Below are 18,730 nucleotides of genomic sequence, written 5' to 3'. Positions count from 1 at the left end.
GTTCTCCTTGTGTGAAACTTTCCCACTCCCTCCTCTTCCCAGCTAGTCCCCATTTGGGTAGTTACCCTCAAATAACTGCTAGTAGGCCTATGCTTATAGCTTAACATTTGCCATCCCCTCCCCCTTCGTGCTAGTCACATGAACTCAGCGGAATGTATGAAGTTTGCAGGGTGGAGATGGACAGCCATCCCTTGTGGTGTCTCTGTAGTTCAGTTGTTTCATAACAGATTTACGGTGGCTCTGTTTCTTTTCAGTTGAACAGGTTGCTTTCACTTTGTTTTCATTCGTTAATTCCCGTTTATTGTCCATTAAGTGCAACCTGACTATAGGGAATTCCATTAGGCCTACACTATTTGAAAAAGGCGCACCAGTCCAATGTGTGAGACCTGCGCGGTAGAGGACAGCACATTCACTATCCCTTACCCGAATGACGGTGGAGTGTGAAATCCTCATCTGTTCATTTTGATACATGACATACAGGCCAATCCCACATTTAGGTCCAACCCCTCTCGTATAGGCAGCGTCAGGGGCACATGTTTCTATGTTTTGCTTCTCTGCTGACTGTTTGTACAGTCCTCCACTGACTCGGATTTGTACTGTATACTGTACTTTGTAGGCTTGTGTTTTGGATAGGGACACTCACAGGTTTACATCTATTTGCCAGTCATATTGGCCCCCTGGTTTGTGGAGCGAGTGTTGTGTCTGTGTGTGACATCCCACTGTAGGGAGAGGCACATCATACACTCTCCTATTTGGTTGAAAATATAGTCACTTGCCTCACTATTTTTCCTAATTCCCACGTTCGGTTGGAGAGGATATCCTTCTAATTTACCAAAATGTGTTAGGGCCTAGCCATGCTGATGTTGAAAAGTTTGGTAGGCAAATGGTTGGATGTATTTTTTAACCCCCATAAAATGTCTATATATAAACTCTAAGTACAATGTATGTAAATTGAAAACACTAACAGGTCTCTCCTTATGTCAATTCTAAAGTGCTGGCGATAAGAAAGCCATCTGATGGATAGGCAAGCCAATGATTAAAGTCCCTTAATTCTGGTCAGACACTGCCCTCTATTGGAGACTAAAAGGTATCACACTGAGGTGTAATGTCAAATTGAAATCAAGTCAGATTCTACGGTGCATTCGGGAAGTATTCAGACCTCTTCCCCTTTTCTACATTTTGTTACATTACAGCCTTATTCAAAAACACAATACCCAATAATGACAAAGAAAAAAGTTTTGAGAAATTTTAGCAAATGTACAAGGAATAAAAAAGAGATTTACCTTATTTACATAAATATTCAAACCCTTTGCTATGAGACTCAAAATTGAGCTCAGGTGCATCCTGTTTCAATTGATCATCCTTGAGATGTTCCTACAACTTGATTGGAGTCCACCTGTGGTAAATTCAATTGATTGGACATGATTTGGAAAGGCACACACCTGTCTATTTAAGGTCCCACAGTTGACAGTGCATGTCACAGCAAAAACCAAGCCATGAGGTCCAAGGAATTGTCCGTAGCGCTCCAAGACAGGATTGTATCGAGGCACAGATCTGCTGAAAGGTACCAAAAAATGTCTGCAGCGTTGGAGGTACCCAAGAACACAGTGGCCTCCATCATTCTTAAATGGAAGAAGTTTGGAACCACCAAGACTTTTCCTAGAGATGTCCGCCAGGCCAAACTGAGCAATCAGGGTAGAAGGGCCTTGGTCAGGGAGGTGACAAAGAACCTGATGGTCACTCTGACAGATCTCCAGAGTTCCTCTGTGGAGATGGGAGAACCTTCCAGAAGGACAACCATCTCTGCAGCACTCCACTAATCTGGCCTTTATGGTAGTGGCCAGACGGAAGGCACATGACAGCCCGCTTTGAGTTTGCCAAAAGGTACCTAAAGGACTCTCAGACCATGAGAAAAAATATTATCTGGGCTGATGAAACCAAGATTAAATTCTTTGGGCTGAATGCCAAATGTCACGTCTGGAGGAAACCTGGCACCATTCCTACGGTGAATCATGGTGTGGCAGGGACTGGGAGACTAGTCAGGATCGAGGGAAAGATGAACGGAGCAAAGTACAGAGATCCTTGATGAAAACCTTTTCCAAAGCGCTCAGGACCTCAGACTGTGGCGACGTTTCAGGGCGATGACCCTAAGCACACAGCCAAGACAACGCAGGAGTGGCTTCGGGACAAGTTTCTGAATGTCCTTGAGTGGCCCAGCCAAAGGCCGAACATGAACCCAATTGAACATCTCCGGAGACCTGAAAATAGCTGTGCAGCAACGCTCCCCATCCAACATGATAGAGCTTGAGGGTCTGCAGAGAAGAATGGGAAAAACTCGCCAAATACAGGTGTGCCAAGCTTGTAGCGTCATACCCAAGAAGACTCTAGGCTGTAATCGCAGCAAAGGTACTTCAACAAGGTACTGAGTAAAGGGTCTGAATACTTATGTAAATTCAAAAATATATATACATGTCTAAAAATCTGTTTTTGCTTTGTCATTATGGGTATTGTGTACATTGATGGGGAAAAAACAATGTAATCCATTTTAGAATAGGCTGTAATGTAACTGTGGAAAGTCAAGTGGTCTGAATACTTTCCTAATGACCTGTATACCCCTCAGCCATGCATTACATTTATGGACAAAGGGATGGATTGGTGGTAGAAAAATTGTAACACAGAACTGCCACATTACAGAGACAACAAACTTTTGCTGACACAGTAGCAGATGCTCTAGAGGGGGAAATGGTATGCAATGCATTTTTATGGCAGCATAGAGAAATGGCCTCAGTATTATAATCCAAGAGAATAATAAAATCCACCCAATGTATTTTTCTCACAGGAAGGAGCACCAGCCGAGCAGGTTTGGGGTCCCCCATCTACAGATTGAGAGGAAGCAGTTGATGTCCCTGCCCAATTGGCTAGTGAAAGGTCTAGAAAACGTGTGGATCTGCACAAGCTAGCATGTCAACAACTAACAAAGAATGTTTGATAATGATATGTAACCAAATCAAACAAAAACAGCCTTTTTATCATTTTATTCAAGAACATTTAAATTTCATAGGAGTCACAATAGCTCTTTCCACTGTTTTTACAGAACAATTTAATAAAATAAACAATAGAACAAATGATTAAGTTCACATTATTAATTTTGTGTGGTGATTTTGTGTGTTGACCTAATACAAGTTAGTGATTACTTTCAAACTGTCTTATGTCTCCTGAATGAGAAGAGCTGATGTTGATTCAAAACATTTGGTAAGTAATTAATATTAAAAAACTAAAAAGGAGTGGCAAAAACCCTATTCCTCTTAAAACATTTTAGAAACACACTTTAGCTGCCTTTAATGTTTGGATTTATGTAGGAAAATAACATTCAGCAGTTAAAAACAGGTTTAGAAGTTTTTTTGTTTGTTTTTGTTTTACTTGGACAGGATATGGACGGTATTCATTTAAACAAGGCATAAAAATGGTAATGAACATGAGAACCCCTTGGAACAGCTTCATTACCTCAAATGTAAGCCCACAATGAACTATAAATGATATCTTTTAATATAAAAAAAACTTGGTAAAAAATACTTATTTTAAACTGTACAGTCACCAAGTACACAGAATAATCACAACTTCAACAGTTCTTCATTTGGCGTCTCCAGCGGCCTCAACTTTCGCCTAGAAATGAAGAATGGACTTATTTCAGACATACAAAAAAGAAGAAGTTTATATGCAATGAATAACCTTGGGGAAAAAGTCAACTTTGTTATTTTCAAAAGAATAGAAAATAAGAAACCAACTATTTACGTATATTGAAGTGCATCTAACCCTGTAGGCCTACTGTATTGTTGCAGTGAAAATAATATATTTTCTAGAAACCAGTTATTTTGTGCAAATCAATTCAATTACATGCACTAACTTATGCCAGAAGGGCAAGAAGCAAATAAAGGCCAAGAAGCAAATAAATTACATAGAAGCCTAACACTATAATAACAGTGTAATATCAATTTCCACAGAACTGCTTGGTTAATATCATTCCACAATTCACACATAATTGAGTTGAGTGCCCATCAAATATATAATGCATGTATGTACAGGTGGGCTGAATGAATCACATCCCCTAAGAGGTTGAATCCCCATCAAGGGGCAGTGTTGTTTGTTTCTGGTAAGGGTAACTGATGGATTGCAGACAAAGTCACGTACAGCCCAAAGTGAAACCAAATCTAAACCCTAAGGGGCGGGGGGAAGAATCACATTGAATAGAGATAGCAAACAGATCTTTTCAGGAAACAAACCTCAGCCTTGGCATCACCGTTCTCAGCTGCCTTCTTTCCTTTGACTGGCTTCTGAAGAAGAAAAAACACGTTAGCCACTGGTGACTACTGAAAGAGTAAGTGTATTCTCTCCCCTCTCACTTCCTTCAAGATGTTATGCATCTTGTCAAATGCTCAGCAGTGCCAAATACTTGAGATTCTTTTTATGAGGCTTTCCCTCACGTGGCTGCTAAAAAAATGTAACAGGACAACTTCTGAATTGATGCCAAAGGTCACAAATCAATAACGCTTAGGCTAAGGGTTAACACAACTGCTAATAAACTCTAGATGCAAAAACAGCACATTGAAGAACTCCAACAAGTTTAACTTTATTAATAAAAGACAGATGAAACAAATACTTAACATACTTTGGGTGCTGCCGCTTTTTTGGGTTTGGCCGCCGGTTTTGGCACAGGTCTCTGCCAAAAAATAATACGGTAATAAGGGTACGGTACACATGAGTTTCCAATACAAAGAAATGTACAGATCCTAAAGTAGCCTATTTCAATGGTAATACTTACAGATGACAAACGCGCGGAACGTCTTGCAGGCTAAAGAAAGAAACACATTTTACATATCTAACCATGACTCAACTACTACTATAACGATCCCACTTTAACTACAACTTTTAAAGCATACGGAAGCCTTCATGAATAATGATTGCACAGATGTATCAACAAATTATCATTCATAAGCAAATGTCATGCTTTATAAAGGGTTTCAAATGAGTAATGCCACATTTGAAAAAGCACTAACCTTTATGTATAAAATTGTGTTTACAAATTATCTGTGAAGCATTTATGTAGACCAAATTTCTCAAGACTTTATGAACATCCTATACAGCATTTGTAAGCTGTAGGTCAGTTAAAAAAAATTAAACAAATACACTAGTTTAGAATTAACATTGTGAATACTTGTATGCATACCTCATCGCCCTTGGTAGCACTCTGAAAGCAGAAGAAAAAAGCAATAGAAAAATGTTTAGAAACCGTGGAAATGGAATTCCTAAAGCACATTTTAAATACGTTGAATAATAAATCCAGCTAATGTATCAGACAGTACTGCATATGCCTGGGTAGTAGAGCATAGGTCCTTTTCAAAAAGTAAGGTAACTGGAGCGGATGTTATGTCCATTGTTGCCCTCTCTTATTCTATGTAGGGCCATTTTGATCAAAATGAAGCATCACATCCCCAGAGAACATGCTGGGCTTTTGTATAATATATATTTTGCATAACGGATTACATACACCACAGTGTGCGACTTAGCCACACATTTTGATGACATACATTTCCACTGTTCTTGGCTACTTCTTACTTCGAAGGAATTCCCGCGCATATTCAAATTCAAATCTGTCCTGTCACAACAGTCGGGCGCGCTTGGCACTTCCTTTGTTTTGCGTCAATTCGCGCTCGACAGCCGTCAACAAGATGAAGTTCGCGCTCAATAAATTTACCTATCAACATTATTTCGACGAAGTTAAAGCGGCAAAAGATGCAGTGATGTGTTTTTTTTAATTATTATTATTTTTTATAACTTTGAGGTTCAACGATAAACCCAATAGAAAAGGTAATTGAAAAGCACATATGCTGTTTCTGCGTTCACAAAGATGCTAGCTAATGTTGGCTATGCAAAGATGGCAGCCTGACGTTGAAATTAGCAGGGCTGGGGAAAATGATAGGAAGTTAACGCTAACAACTCTAGATAATGTTTGTTGAAAAAATGCATTAGCAAGGAATTAGTATTTACTGGTAAAGTAGCGGATTCATAAGATTGCATTTAAGCGTTGAGTCGGGTGCAAATGATTGAAAAACGACCAAGCATCTTTTCCCACCAATTTTTGTGGCTCACCGATTCAAGCCTGCCTCAAACATGACTAGAAAACTAGACACCGAGAAGCTCGCAGGCAGCACATTGAACTACATAAATTAATAGTTAAATCGTTATATGTATGAAATACAGCAGTTGAGCCCCGCGACCTTCTTCACAACTTCCAAGAAACACCTAGCGTGTGATGCGCAAATCATACTTAGCTTGAGTGGATGAACTCGTCATAGGTATGCTCAATGTAGGACGAATAACCTTAATAAATATGGTTAATATCTTTACACTTTATTTCTTATGTAATTGTCTTTTTTTTATACGGTTTATTTGATATATTGATGACTGCGTTGAGAGGATGACCCATTTTGCCGCCATTTCTAAACGACGACATACAGTACTGATGGAGACCAAATGCAATTTTAAAACGGAAAGATGCAAGCAAAAAAAATACAAATATATTTGTTAGCTGGAATATTAAGCATTCCTTACCTTTCTTTTAGGCATATTGATGATTGTTCGAGAATTGCAACACAATTCCAAATATTTTTTTAAAAATTGAAGTTGTAGGTTATCTCACTAAGCTCTTCTAGCCACGTTAGCAATGCAACAATGGTGAATGTAAAATAATGACCGAATGTAAAATATAAGATAGAAACCGGTTTGAACCAGTTTTTATATTTTGAAGTCAGACATTGGATGAAAACAAATCACGTGTTTGTGGGCGTCTCCATGTTCTTAAAGAGAGAGTGCATGAAAAATACCACCGCTGTAACAAGGTGGCGTGGTTTCTGCGGGATCTACAGACTGCAGCAAAGACAGTACAGTATGAAGATATGGAGAAACTGCTTCTCCAATAAAAATTCGCGATCACGCTTGTAGGCGACCGCGGGTAGCTAAACTCAGGCGCCGAAACACGTAATCGGGTCTAAGGTTCGTCTCGCGTAGAACTGCGCATTTGCAGGCCATCAAATCAAAGGTACCCCTTCAATTCAGTTGTTTTTGACGGAAATGAAAACGTGTCAGTTGGTAAATTTCACGAAGTTAGAGTAATAATATTTTCAACTACTTAATACATTGAGTTGTATCTACATTTCGAGAAAATTCACAACCAAGGAAGAATGTTTCACTTCTGTCATTGACAAACCCCGGCCTTGTCTGCTTGATCTGCTTCGCAAACGTTCCCGGCAGTCTCGCGATGTTGAGCCTCTGGGTTTAGAAACTTTATGCCTGCAGTGTACATCACCCCGTCAATGATCCAAGATACAATATAAAAAGTTACCTATGTTACAAATCATCCATTTGGATGTACAATTTGTTATGAATATAAGTAGCATAATGTACATTAAACTAAATGAACATAATCACGTTTATTCTGCAAGATAAAGAAACCTGGTAAAAAAATATCGTTTGCATGTTCTACATGTCAAATATGGGCATCCATGACCATAAAAGTTATTACACAATGACATTCATTGACAAATTTACTTGACCAGTCCAGCACACATACACTATATTGTAATGAAACAACAGGGAGCAGGTCTCGAACCCTAGACCTTCTAGCCCGAGGTCCGGCGCGCTATGACTGCCGCAAAAGCATGCTCATTCGGCAGGGTCGATTTCCGCGCCTTTAAGCCCAGGGTCGTTACAATATATACAAAAGTATGTGGACGCTCCTTCAAAATTGGATTTGGCTATTTCAGCCACAACCATTGCTAACAGGTGTATAAAAATGGAGCACACAGCCACGCGATCACCATAGATCACCACTGGTAGTAGAATGGCCTTACTGAAGAGCTCAGTTACATGCAACGTTGTACAAGTCAGTTCGTCAACTTTCTACCCTGTTAGAGCTGCCCTGATCTGCTGTTCTTGTGAAGTGGAAACGTCTAGGAGCAACAACGGCTCACAAATCACACTTCACCATCTGGCAGTCGGACGAACGAATCTGGGTTTGGCAGATGCCAGGAGTAAGCTACCAGCCCCAAAAGATCGTGCCAACTGTAAAGTTTGGAGAAATAGTTTTTCATGGTTCGGGCTAGGCCCCTTAGTTCCAGTGAAGTGAAATGAAGTCTTAACACTACAGCATGACATTCTAAACGAGTCTGTGCTTACAACTTTGTAGCAACAGTTTGGGGGAAGCCTCTTTACTGTTTCAGCATGACAATGCCCCCGTGCACAAAGAGGAGGTCCATACAGAAATGGTTTGTCGAGATCAGGGTGGAATAACTTGACTGGACAAAGCCCTGACCTTAACCCCATTGAACGCTGACTGCAAGCCAGGCCTAATCGCCCAACATCAGTACCCGAGCTCACTAATGCTCTTGTGGCTGAATGGAAGCAAATCGCCGCAGCAATGTTCCAAAATCTAGTGGAAAGCCTTCCCAGAGGATTGGAAGCTGTTATAGCAGCAAAGTTGGGGACCAACTCCATATTAATGCCCATGAGTTTGGAATGAGATGTTCAACGATCAGGTGTCCACATACTTTTGGTCGTGTAGTGTAGCTGGTGCTGTGGTAAATGGTGGTCTCCGATGTGTATCTTCTCTGGGAGCGAGTACTCCAATTCCATTGTGAATATCAATCCAAAGAGAATATCTAAGGAATGCATTTGACGCACAGATTTTACAGAACAACTTATAGAATCATTAGCTCTTTACCAGACTTATCTTTTTATTAGACTTTGATCAGACTTAGAATACACACATAAATATCCCACATACAGCCCCATAGGGGTAAAATCACTCATACAAAATAAGAAGTTTCAAACCATTCAGCCCTTTAGGGAAGAGATGGAGAGATGGGATTGCTCCCCCAATTCAAGATGGGGAGCATTGTGTTCCCCTCATCCCCTCTTTATGCCAGAGCAGCTTGGCTGGTTAAGTCAGTAAGGAAGGAGTCTCTCTTGTGCTGGAGTGCACCAAGGAAGTCCTGAACCCGTTCCTCTCGGCTGGCAGTGTAGTTGAGCAGTGCTTCCTGTCTCCTCTGGGCATCCAGGGGCTTTCCATTGCCGTGGTGCTGTAGGAGGTCTGCTACACAGGCCCGGTCTGCCTCATGCTGCTGTAGGGCCTGTCCCTCTCTGTGTTGATCTCTGGCTTTCTACAACATACATAGGGATCAGTCATTCAAGCAGATCACAGTGTTCCACACAACACAGTAGTTTCCTACAGGTTTCCAGATGATCCTGCTAATGAATTCTCGCTCAATGCTGGAAATACAACTTGAAATAATGTGCCAAACATTTGTGGCAAAAGTGCACACACGTTTAAAGGTTGGGTAAATATCGTACGGTGGAATGTATGTGGGGGATGAATGAAGGAAAGAGAGAGAGTTCATACCTGAAGAGGTCTGTGATTGAGCTGATACTGCAGAATGGCATCACACAGATTCCAGAAGGAGTACTCTGGCCACAGGACTGACTGGAACACTAAGCAGGAGTGGGATGTCTACAGGATAGCGCAGACAAAAAAAATATTACATTTCTGCCTGCAACATTCTATAAACATGGCACCCCACTGAATAAACCCCATGGGTAACACCAGGCATCCTACATTTACAAAGAACAAGTCACGAGGTAGTGGGAGAGGCAGCTAAACCATAGGCTCAATTGTCTGTCACTGAAGTCACTGAACAGGAAGTAGGTCTTGTCCTTACCAAAGAGGATGCTAGGCAAGAGGCTATTCTCATTAGCATTCAACATCACACTGGAAACAGCTAGTAAGGAGTGTCCTTTGTCCTTACCTGCCACAGCAGGAAGTCACTGAGTCGCACCTCTCCAGACGTGCGAATGAGCAGATCAGGATTGGGGGAGTTACTGCTGTACAGACAATGACCCAGCAGGGCCTCCGACACATCACTGGACACAACAACCAAGACAAGACAATATTTATTTTATTTCACCTTCATTTAACCAGGTAGGCCAGTTGAGAACAAGTTCTCTTTTACAGCTGCGACCTGGCCAAGATAAAGCAAAGCAGTGCGACAAAAAACAACACAGAGTTACACGTGGGATAAACAAAAGTACAGTCAATAACACAATAGAAAAATCTATATACAGTGTGTGCAAATGGAGTAAGGAGGTAAGGCAATAAATAGGCCATAGTAGCGAAGTAATTACAATTTAGAAAATTAACACTGGAGTGATAGATGTGCAGATGATGATGTGCAAGTAGAAATACTGGTGTGCAAAAGGGCAAAAAAAGTAAAAAAAAACAATATGGGGATGAGATAGGTAGTTGTATGGGCTATTTACAGATGGGCTGTGTACAGCTGCAGCGATCGGTAAGCTGCTCAGATAGCTGATGCTTAAAGTTAGTGAGAGAGATATAAGTCTCCAACTTCAGCGATTTTTGCAATTCGTTCCAGTCATTGGCAGCAGAGAACTGTAAGGAAAGGTGGCGTTGGCTTTGGGGGTGACCAGTGAGATATACCTGTTGGAGCGAGTGCTACAGGTGGGTGTTGCTATGGTGACCAGTGAGCTGAGATAAGGCGGAGCTTTACCTAGCAAAGACTTATAGATGACCTGGAGCCAGTGGGTTTGTGGTGACGAATATGTAGCGAGGGCCAGCCAACGAGAGCATACAGGTCGCAGTTGTGGGTGGTATATGAAGCTTTGGTGACAAAACGGATGGCATGGTGATCGACTGCATCCAGTTTGCTGAGTAGAGTGTTGGAGGCTATTTTGTAAATGACATCGCCGAAGTCAAGGATCGGTAGGATAGTCAGTTTTACAAGGGTATGTTTGGCAGCGTGAGTGAAGGAGGCTTTGTTGTGAAATAGGAAGCCGATTCTAGATTTAATTTTGGATTGGAGATGCTTAATGTGAGTCTGGAAGGAGAGTTTACAGTCTAACCAGACACCTAGGTATTTATAGTTGTATTTACGTATTCTAAGTCAGAGCCGTCCAGAGTAGTGATGCTAGACGGGCGTGCAGGTGCGGGCAGTGATCAGTTGAAGAGCATGCATTTAGTTTTACTAGCATTTAAGAGCAGTTGGAGGCCACGGAAGGAGTGTTGTATAGCATTGAAGCTCATTTGGAGGTTTGTTAACACAGTGTCCAAAGAAGGGCCAGATGTATACAGAATGGTGTCGTCTGCGTAGAGGTGGATCAAGGATTCACCCGCAGCAAGAGCGACATCGTTGATATATACAGAGAAAAGAGTCGGCCCGAGAATTGAACGCTGTGGTACCCCCATAGAGACTGGCAGAGGTCCAGACAACCGGCCCTCCGATTTGACACACTGAACTCTATCTGAGAAGTAGTTGGTGATCCAGGCGATGCATTAATTTGAGAAACAATAGAAACGCGCAGAAAACAACTCTAGATCTCTGATAATGCAAATTGAACAATTATATTTGAGAGGGCCATGAATGCACTCTTATGTAATATTAATCTTCTGAATCTCTGTTGAAGTAGTTTACCTGGATTTGATAAGTCCTTGCTCCACGCCCCAAGCCATCTCTCTGACAGCATTAGCGATTTCATGTCTTGAGGTGTAGGCAAAGCACACGTTCAGAAAGCATCTGTTGGCAAAAGAGGGTGGGCTGTTATTAAATTAGTTATTACAGCTATAACAAGCCACTCGAGAAGACATCTTAGATGACTGAACAGAAGCCCATGTGTTGTTTTATGCATAGAGAAATTGCATTGCATTATAAACAACTGCAGTCCAGCATCTGCAATAAACCTTGGTGCATGTCAAAACTGCAATGTTTTTCAGGTGGCTGCACACAAGCTCACAGCTTGTGGAGGAGCAGCAGGATGATGAGGTGGCGATGCCTACTTGTTATGAGTCCTGGTGGCCACCACAGCCCGGGCTATGTGCTGCTGCAGGTCCAGAGGCAGTAGAGTCAGGTCTCCCAACACCCGAATGCATACCCCATGCTTCTCCAGATTCTCTCTGGATTGGAAGAGAGCAGACATGACCAAGTCAGGGTAGCTTTTTTTAAAATAAATTCTGATAAATAAAACTGTTGCTGGTCAAAATGAATAGTAGAAAAAAAATCCTATTGTAAAATAATTTATGGAAATACCAGTCGGTCTATAGGTTAATTTGCATAATTTAGTGGAAATAAATTGGTGTGTATTTTCGTTAGTTGTTGGATTTATAAAATACATGACGACTATCACATGCACACAGCATAAAGATGCTATTTTGAGAGGGATGTCTCCTGCAGCTACTCAGCTGGTTGGTGTATTTATAAGCCCATTCATTGCACAACAATTCTAAATTCATTCCCATGTCAAATATATATATATACATTTCTCAATTTATAATTGAAGCGCGTCTCCCATTCAGCGTTTAAGTGCAGGCAAAGGGATATCAGCGCTTCAACATGTAAGCGGGAGGCAGTACGCATTTTGAAAACATACTTCAATTGTTTGAACCGCGCACAATTGGCCCTGCATCGTCCGCGTTTGGCCGTCATTGTAAATAAGAATACTTATCTGACTTGCCTAGTTAAATCAAGGTAACAAAATAATTATAAATAAAAGATTGCTGCAATGTAGCCTATAGGCAAAATCCGACCATTGAAACGTGGACGCAATTATTTTACAAATACTTAATTGACAGCGCGCGATTTTCAAGTTTGGGGAAGCTTACAATTTATGCAAACATTTCTACCAATTCTAATTTTCATATGCGCATTTTCGTGAAACAGTTTCATTTCAATAATAACGTTTTCGTTTATCAAAATCAGTCACGTGGTTAAATCATACAAATCTGAGTTAAAATTCTACTAATACGAGAGCACCATCCTCTGCCATATGGACACATTGATGATCCATTGGCGGCTAAAGAAATGAGCGCATTGAACTCATCGCCTATAATTTACAAAATAAAACATACAATATGATACATTCATGTTCTTTCAAATCAAATTAATCTCTCAACTCAGCCTCCCTTTCTATCTTCTTGACTTGAGCCATTGTAAAGTGCAACATTTGTATCAAATCAATCAACCTTGTCTGGCCTGAAGATTTCGCTAGTGAACTTGCAACATCTTAGCCAATTCCAGGCGCTAGTGAGCTCGGCCCAGACAGCTGTTTTTGCCTAAGAGAAAAGTGTTCAGGTATTTTATGAAGTTTCCACTGGATATATGGGTGGATATATGGGGCTCATCAGATGATTATATTTTACTCTTTCACCACGACGCTTGGTGATTATCGAGGGGGAGATTGTAGGAAAGATTGATCAAATAGCCTACTGTGAGGAACTATATTTTTAATAGTAATCATTATCATTCGCAATGGATGTTTAAAAAACGACTTCGTTGACTTTCCTGTATTTCCGTACTTGTATGCGTTCATTAACAGGACAAAGAAACCAGACACATGCTCATCGCTCACATGGAGCAAACAAAAGAACATGACTTTATTTTTTTTACTCCGAAATTATGTTCATGAAATGAACCAAAGCATGTTTCTCACAAGTGTGTAGCAGGTTGTCAACTCAGCAAATCGCGTTTCCACTTCGAGAATGAGAACGGTAAATGACTAATTAATACATGCAGTAACAGAAAGATATGTAACCACATGACAATGATCAACGGTATATTTACTACTGGTAACATACACAGCTTATACAAAACATTGTGGACACCTGCTCTTTCCATGACAGACTGACCAGGTGAATCCAGATTAAAGTTATGATCCCTTATTGATGTCACTTGTTAAATCCGCTTCAATCAGTGTAGATGAAGGGGATGAGACAGGTTAAAGAATGATTTTTTTTTGCAACTCAATATTAGGAAGGTGATTCTAATGTTTGGTGTTCTCGGTGTACACATATGTAATGGGCAATTGATCAAAATAAACAATCAAAGGGCAAACAATTCACACAATAAATGCTTACGAATTTACGTGAGACAGCGCAGCCATTCTAGTAAGAGACTCCTTTATCTTCGACAAATACCCCACCCATTCTTCTTGTCTCAACATTTTAAATTATACATAAGACACTTTATCTTGACACATATTTTAAATGCTATTCACTGACAACCGCAACTCAATAATCAGCTAAGCCTAATCCAACACACGCTGCCCAAATTGCAAATAGGCATAGGCCTACTAGCCTGTGATTTGAAACAATCCACAGCAATTTTTTAAAGAAGATAATGATCTTCAATTTCTCTGTGGCTAAGTCATGCTTTCTGGTGAAGTATTTTGAATGATTTTATGAATTTCTGTATAGACAGGAGTAGTTATAACATTTTGGCACACTTTGGAACCACTCAATAGCTGCGCTGTTTAGAATGGTGTTTTCCTGCAAATTCCATTTTGGCAAATGTTTCAAAATGACGTTTTATTGGCTGCTTCATTACAGGAGTTGCATGTCCTGTTAAGATGAATGATCATAATCTAAATGTGATTTCTGTTATTCTGAGCACCATGGGTGGATTCCCTAATGGTTTACGCACCCAATGCATATGGATCCGGTAAATTTCTCAAATGGCCGGTAAATTTACATTTTCCGTTGTCTGGCCCAAGTGAAACCCTGGGCCAAGTGAATTACTGAAACATCCTCCTTGTCGAGTTTTTAATTAAAGTGTCTGTAAAACATCTGCCTGGAGCCCTTTTAGATTTTCTGTGGAAAGATAACCCATCATTTAGCAGGTAGCTATGCTGCTTTCTCTCCCACTCGCTGGGACTCCCACACCTATGCATCTTTAATGGAAGCACTCTGGCTCCTCTGTTCTGACACTCACTGTTCTTCTAGCAGTCTGATGAACTTCTGCTTGGCCAGCTCCATCAGGCCGTCCACCTCGTCTTTAGACCGCTTGAAGTTCTCGATGCTGAAGGCGTACACGGTGACCTCATGGATGCTCAGGTTCAGGCACCAGCGTAGTGTCTAAAAAGGAAGGAGCCACCAAGGTTGATCATCAGTAAAGCCAACATTAGAGTAGTATGTATTTCTAATGTATTTGGTGACAGCCCTATACAAATACATGTTATGATGGTAATGGTGAAGTGCAGTTACCTACTTTTCTAAGACAATGTGAAAGCTCATGCAAAAGGGAAAGTATGAATGAGAACAACTATGATAGAAAGAACAATGACGACATCATGACATGACACCGATGTCCCCTGGGAACCTCACCTCTGCCAGTTTGTCAAAACCCTGTGTGTGTCCCTCTTGGCGCTCCACCTGACGCTTGCGGGCGTAGCGCCGGTTGCCATCCATGATAAAGGCCACATGTTTGGGCATCGGGCCAGCCTGGGAGAGAGCAAGGAGGGGTGGATGGATTCCATACAGATAGAACCATATTACATATCATAAAAATGTGGTTGTGATTCATTAATTCAAATATCCTCAGAAGGGATGCATTTGCAAATAGATAACCATACCTTCAGTATGTTGGCTGAGAGCTTCTCAATGAAGTTCAATTCACCTTCCCTTATCCACGACATATTGAAAAACTCTGACACCCCTGTGGAGATACATCATAGATGCATGCATTACATCTTATTACATACATTAGAGATACATATAAACAGATACCTATAAACAAGCAATTTATGAACACGGTTAGCCGTTAGGCTTGTTTGACAAATTCAGCAGTCCCTGGGCTGCATTAGACACAGTAGTGAGGGGTATGTAGCATAGTTACATATAGAGCACAGGCCTAGTTCAGTGGGGTGCTTCAACAAACGTAACAGCAGTGCATTCATTGACAGTTAGTAGGATAAGGTCTTCAGAGGCCACTACTTTCTAGTCTTGAGCTGTGCTACAGGGGCCTTTTACCACATACCAGACGTACAGGGAGGTCTGAAATTATTGACACCCTTGATAAAGATGAGCAGAACTGACTGTATAAAATAAATAATTCAAATATGAGCTATATTGTATGCTCCAAAACAATTATATAATTTTATACTAATACAATTGCTCAGAGAAAGAGATTTAGTTTAACAAGTAATATTTTTTTTCTCAAAAAAGGTAGGGGTCAAAATGATTGACACCCCAGTTTTGAATACCTTTCAATACCTCAACTTGCAAGGATAATGGCACGGAGCCCTTTTCGGAGAACACATTGGGAGGCATCTTAGACCATTCCTCCATAAATAATCCTTCCAGATCCTTGATATCCTTTGTCTGTGCATATGGACTGCCCTCTTCAATAGAGCCCCACAGTGGAGGTGTCATAATACCCATAAAACCTAGCGGTCAAACAGGGAAATGATTCTGAGAAAAACGATTGGAACCATTTCAATGTTTGACCGCTAGGGTTTTGGTTATTATGACTCATACTGTGATACTCTATTCAAACCACAGGTTTTCAAATGGGGTTTAAGTCCAGAGACTGAGATGGCCATTGCAAAATATAGATTCTCTGGTCAATTAACCATTTCTTTGTGGATTTTGAAGTGTGGTTGGGATTATTGTCTTGCTGGAAGATTCACTTGCAGCCAAGTTTTAACCTCCTGGCAGAGGCAACCAGGTTTTGGGCTAAAATGTCCTGGTACTTGGTAAAGTTCAAGATGCTGTTGACCTTAAGAGGGAAGCAAAATAGCCCCATAACATCAAAGATCCACCACCATATTTTACCGTAGTGTGTTATTTTCTGCTCATGCATTCTCATTTAGACACCAAATCCACCACTAGTGTGTGTGACCAAAGAGCACTGTTTTCATGTCACCCAACAAATGTAAAATCCTGGAGTTTGCTAAACAGCACTGGAATTTGGATTGGAACCGGTGCATTGGTCCGATGACATGAAAATAGAGCTATGTGGTCACGCACCCACCAGTGGTGGGTTTGGCGTAATGTTGTCACGGTACCAGAATTTTGAACTAGGTTTTTGCTCCAACCTTAATCTAGCGTACCTGAATCTAATATTTAGCTGGTTGATAAGCTGAATCAGGTTACTTACAACTGGTGTTGGACTGAAAACCTACAGGACAGTAGCTCTCCAGGAACAGGGTTGGAGAACCCTGCATTAATGGATCAATGATAGTCATACAATCAATTTGACTTTGTTTTTACCAATCTAACTACATAACGATAATCATTTATTTGAATTGTAAATCACTATTGATAAACTGGGTAAATCAAGATGTAGTCTAGGCCTATTCACAATACAGGTGAATGCATATTCAATAGGAGTGTGTGCATGCATTGAGTTATTGAGGGTTAAGGTTAGGTTAAAGGGTTAGGGTTTGCTAAAAGGGTTAAGGTTAGGCTTAGCTAACATGCAAAGTAGTTAAGTAATAAGTAGTTGCTAAAGTTGTCCATGATGCGATTCGAACACCCATCCACCTCAACCAACCACCTTACTTTTGTTTTTTTTCTATCTTATGTAACCATACCAAACATATCATACTATTTGAGTGTCTCGGATTTACATCTAGTGTATGAGACCAGTCTGAGCTACTGGTATCTTCTTGCATTGTAAAGTGTTGTAGCCTGTAATGAACATTGTTTTGCTAACAGTTGCAATATCTCTACATGCCATGTTGCATTATTCAAGTGTGTTAACTTTTGTGCACCATAAGTGTGGAGCTAACATGACGCAGCCAAGACTCCCAGTGAGTGCAGTGGTTCCTCAGGACAGGCTAGAGTTAGCAATGGCAATGAGTAAGTGAAGCAGGGACGAGGCTGCTGTGCTGATAGACAGACATAGACTTGATCCTCTCTCAATCAGTAGATGACGTGACACAATTTATATAAGTACCGAAACTTTTTTCATGTTCTAGTTTTAAAAAAGTACTGACGTTTCGGTTTACCGTGCAACACTAGTTAGGCGTCAATGAGAATACATGCGCAGTAAATAACCCCATACCTACTTGTAAAATATGTTGGTAGACATCCACGTCATCGGCAGTTTTTGTTGGAGGTTAACTGCCTTGCTCAGGGGCAGAACGACAGATTTGAACCTTGTCAGCCCTGGGATTCAATCCAGCAACATTTCGGTTACTGGCCCAACGCTCTAACCACCAGGCTACCAAAACAAGGGTGTCAATAATTTTGACCCTTAGCTTTTGGGGAAAATCATGTATTACTTGTTAAACAACATTTCTTTCTCTGAGCAATTGTATTCGTATAATATAACTTACAAAACATGTTGAGCATACAATTGCTCAGTATTTAAATGATTTATTTTATAGTCATTTCTGCTGATCTTTATGGGTGTTAATGATTTCGGACTCCACTGTATCTGATTAGTTCTGATACATACGCCACTAGTCTACATGCATGCATAAACGGGACATATTAACCAAATCATATTCTGATAACTAGCTATATGATTATGCATCTCTGATTCATGTGGATCAGGTCTTGGATAGCTAGATAACGTTATCATAGCTACTGTAGCTAGCTAGCTAACACAAACCGGACAGGGAGCAATAACCAATGATGAACACTGTTTGAAATGTACAAAGCAATTGCACTTTCACCAAAATGGTCGATTTCATTCATATTGTTGAAAGAGATCATGAATTATCAATATTATTAGCCGTATTTTAACATATTTCACATACCTTCCAACTCACAGTTTAAGATGACGTCCCGTTCCTTATTCGATGGAGTGACGTAATCAAAAGACCGACCACTTCCGCCTGGAACTGTTTGTACAGATTTCTCTGCATGTGGATTGACAGGAACCTTGTT

The 18,730-nt window shown here is 40.6% G+C and overlaps 1 protein-coding gene and 1 long non-coding RNA gene across 5 annotated transcripts; both read right to left on the bottom strand.

The window, feature by feature from the left end:
- Positions 1-3,020: 3,020 nt before the first annotated feature.
- On the bottom strand, positions 3,021-6,772 carry LOC129837399 (uncharacterized). The gene is made up of 6 exons (XR_008756709.1): positions 6,610-6,772; positions 5,225-5,245; positions 4,820-4,849; positions 4,667-4,717; positions 4,281-4,331; positions 3,021-3,663 (listed from the first exon to the last, which is right to left on the bottom strand). It is a non-coding gene; the product is annotated as an uncharacterized LOC129837399 (long non-coding RNA).
- Positions 6,773-8,753: 1,981 nt separating this feature from the next.
- LOC129837770 (dehydrodolichyl diphosphate synthase complex subunit DHDDS-like) lies at positions 8,754-18,708 on the bottom strand. Of its 4 annotated transcripts, none has more exons than XM_055904206.1 (10): positions 18,601-18,659; positions 17,905-18,059; positions 15,466-15,548; positions 15,218-15,334; positions 14,826-14,968; positions 11,900-12,016; positions 11,538-11,639; positions 9,858-9,972; positions 9,455-9,562; positions 8,754-9,215 (listed from the first exon to the last, which is right to left on the bottom strand). In XM_055904206.1, the coding sequence occupies exons 3-10, from the start codon at positions 15,526-15,528 to the stop codon at positions 8,973-8,975; spliced, it is 1,008 nt and encodes a 335-aa protein (XP_055760181.1). In that variant the 5' UTR covers positions 15,529-15,548; positions 17,905-18,059; positions 18,601-18,659; the 3' UTR covers positions 8,754-8,972. The 4 variants fall into 4 exon arrangements, with proteins under 4 accessions (XP_055760181.1, XP_055760184.1, XP_055760185.1 ...); XM_055904209.1 differs by having other exon boundaries at positions 17,905-18,004; positions 18,601-18,627; XM_055904210.1 differs by lacking the exon at positions 17,905-18,059 and having other exon boundaries at positions 18,601-18,708.
- Between the last annotated feature and the right edge of the window lie 22 nt (positions 18,709-18,730).

Source organism: Salvelinus fontinalis, chromosome 38, assembly GCF_029448725.1.
Source record: "Salvelinus fontinalis isolate EN_2023a chromosome 38, ASM2944872v1, whole genome shotgun sequence".
Lineage (NCBI taxonomy): Eukaryota > Metazoa > Chordata > Actinopteri > Salmoniformes > Salmonidae > Salvelinus > Salvelinus fontinalis.
The sequence above is the reverse complement of the archived record's forward strand: the minus strand, read 5'-3'. Positions and strand labels throughout refer to the sequence as shown.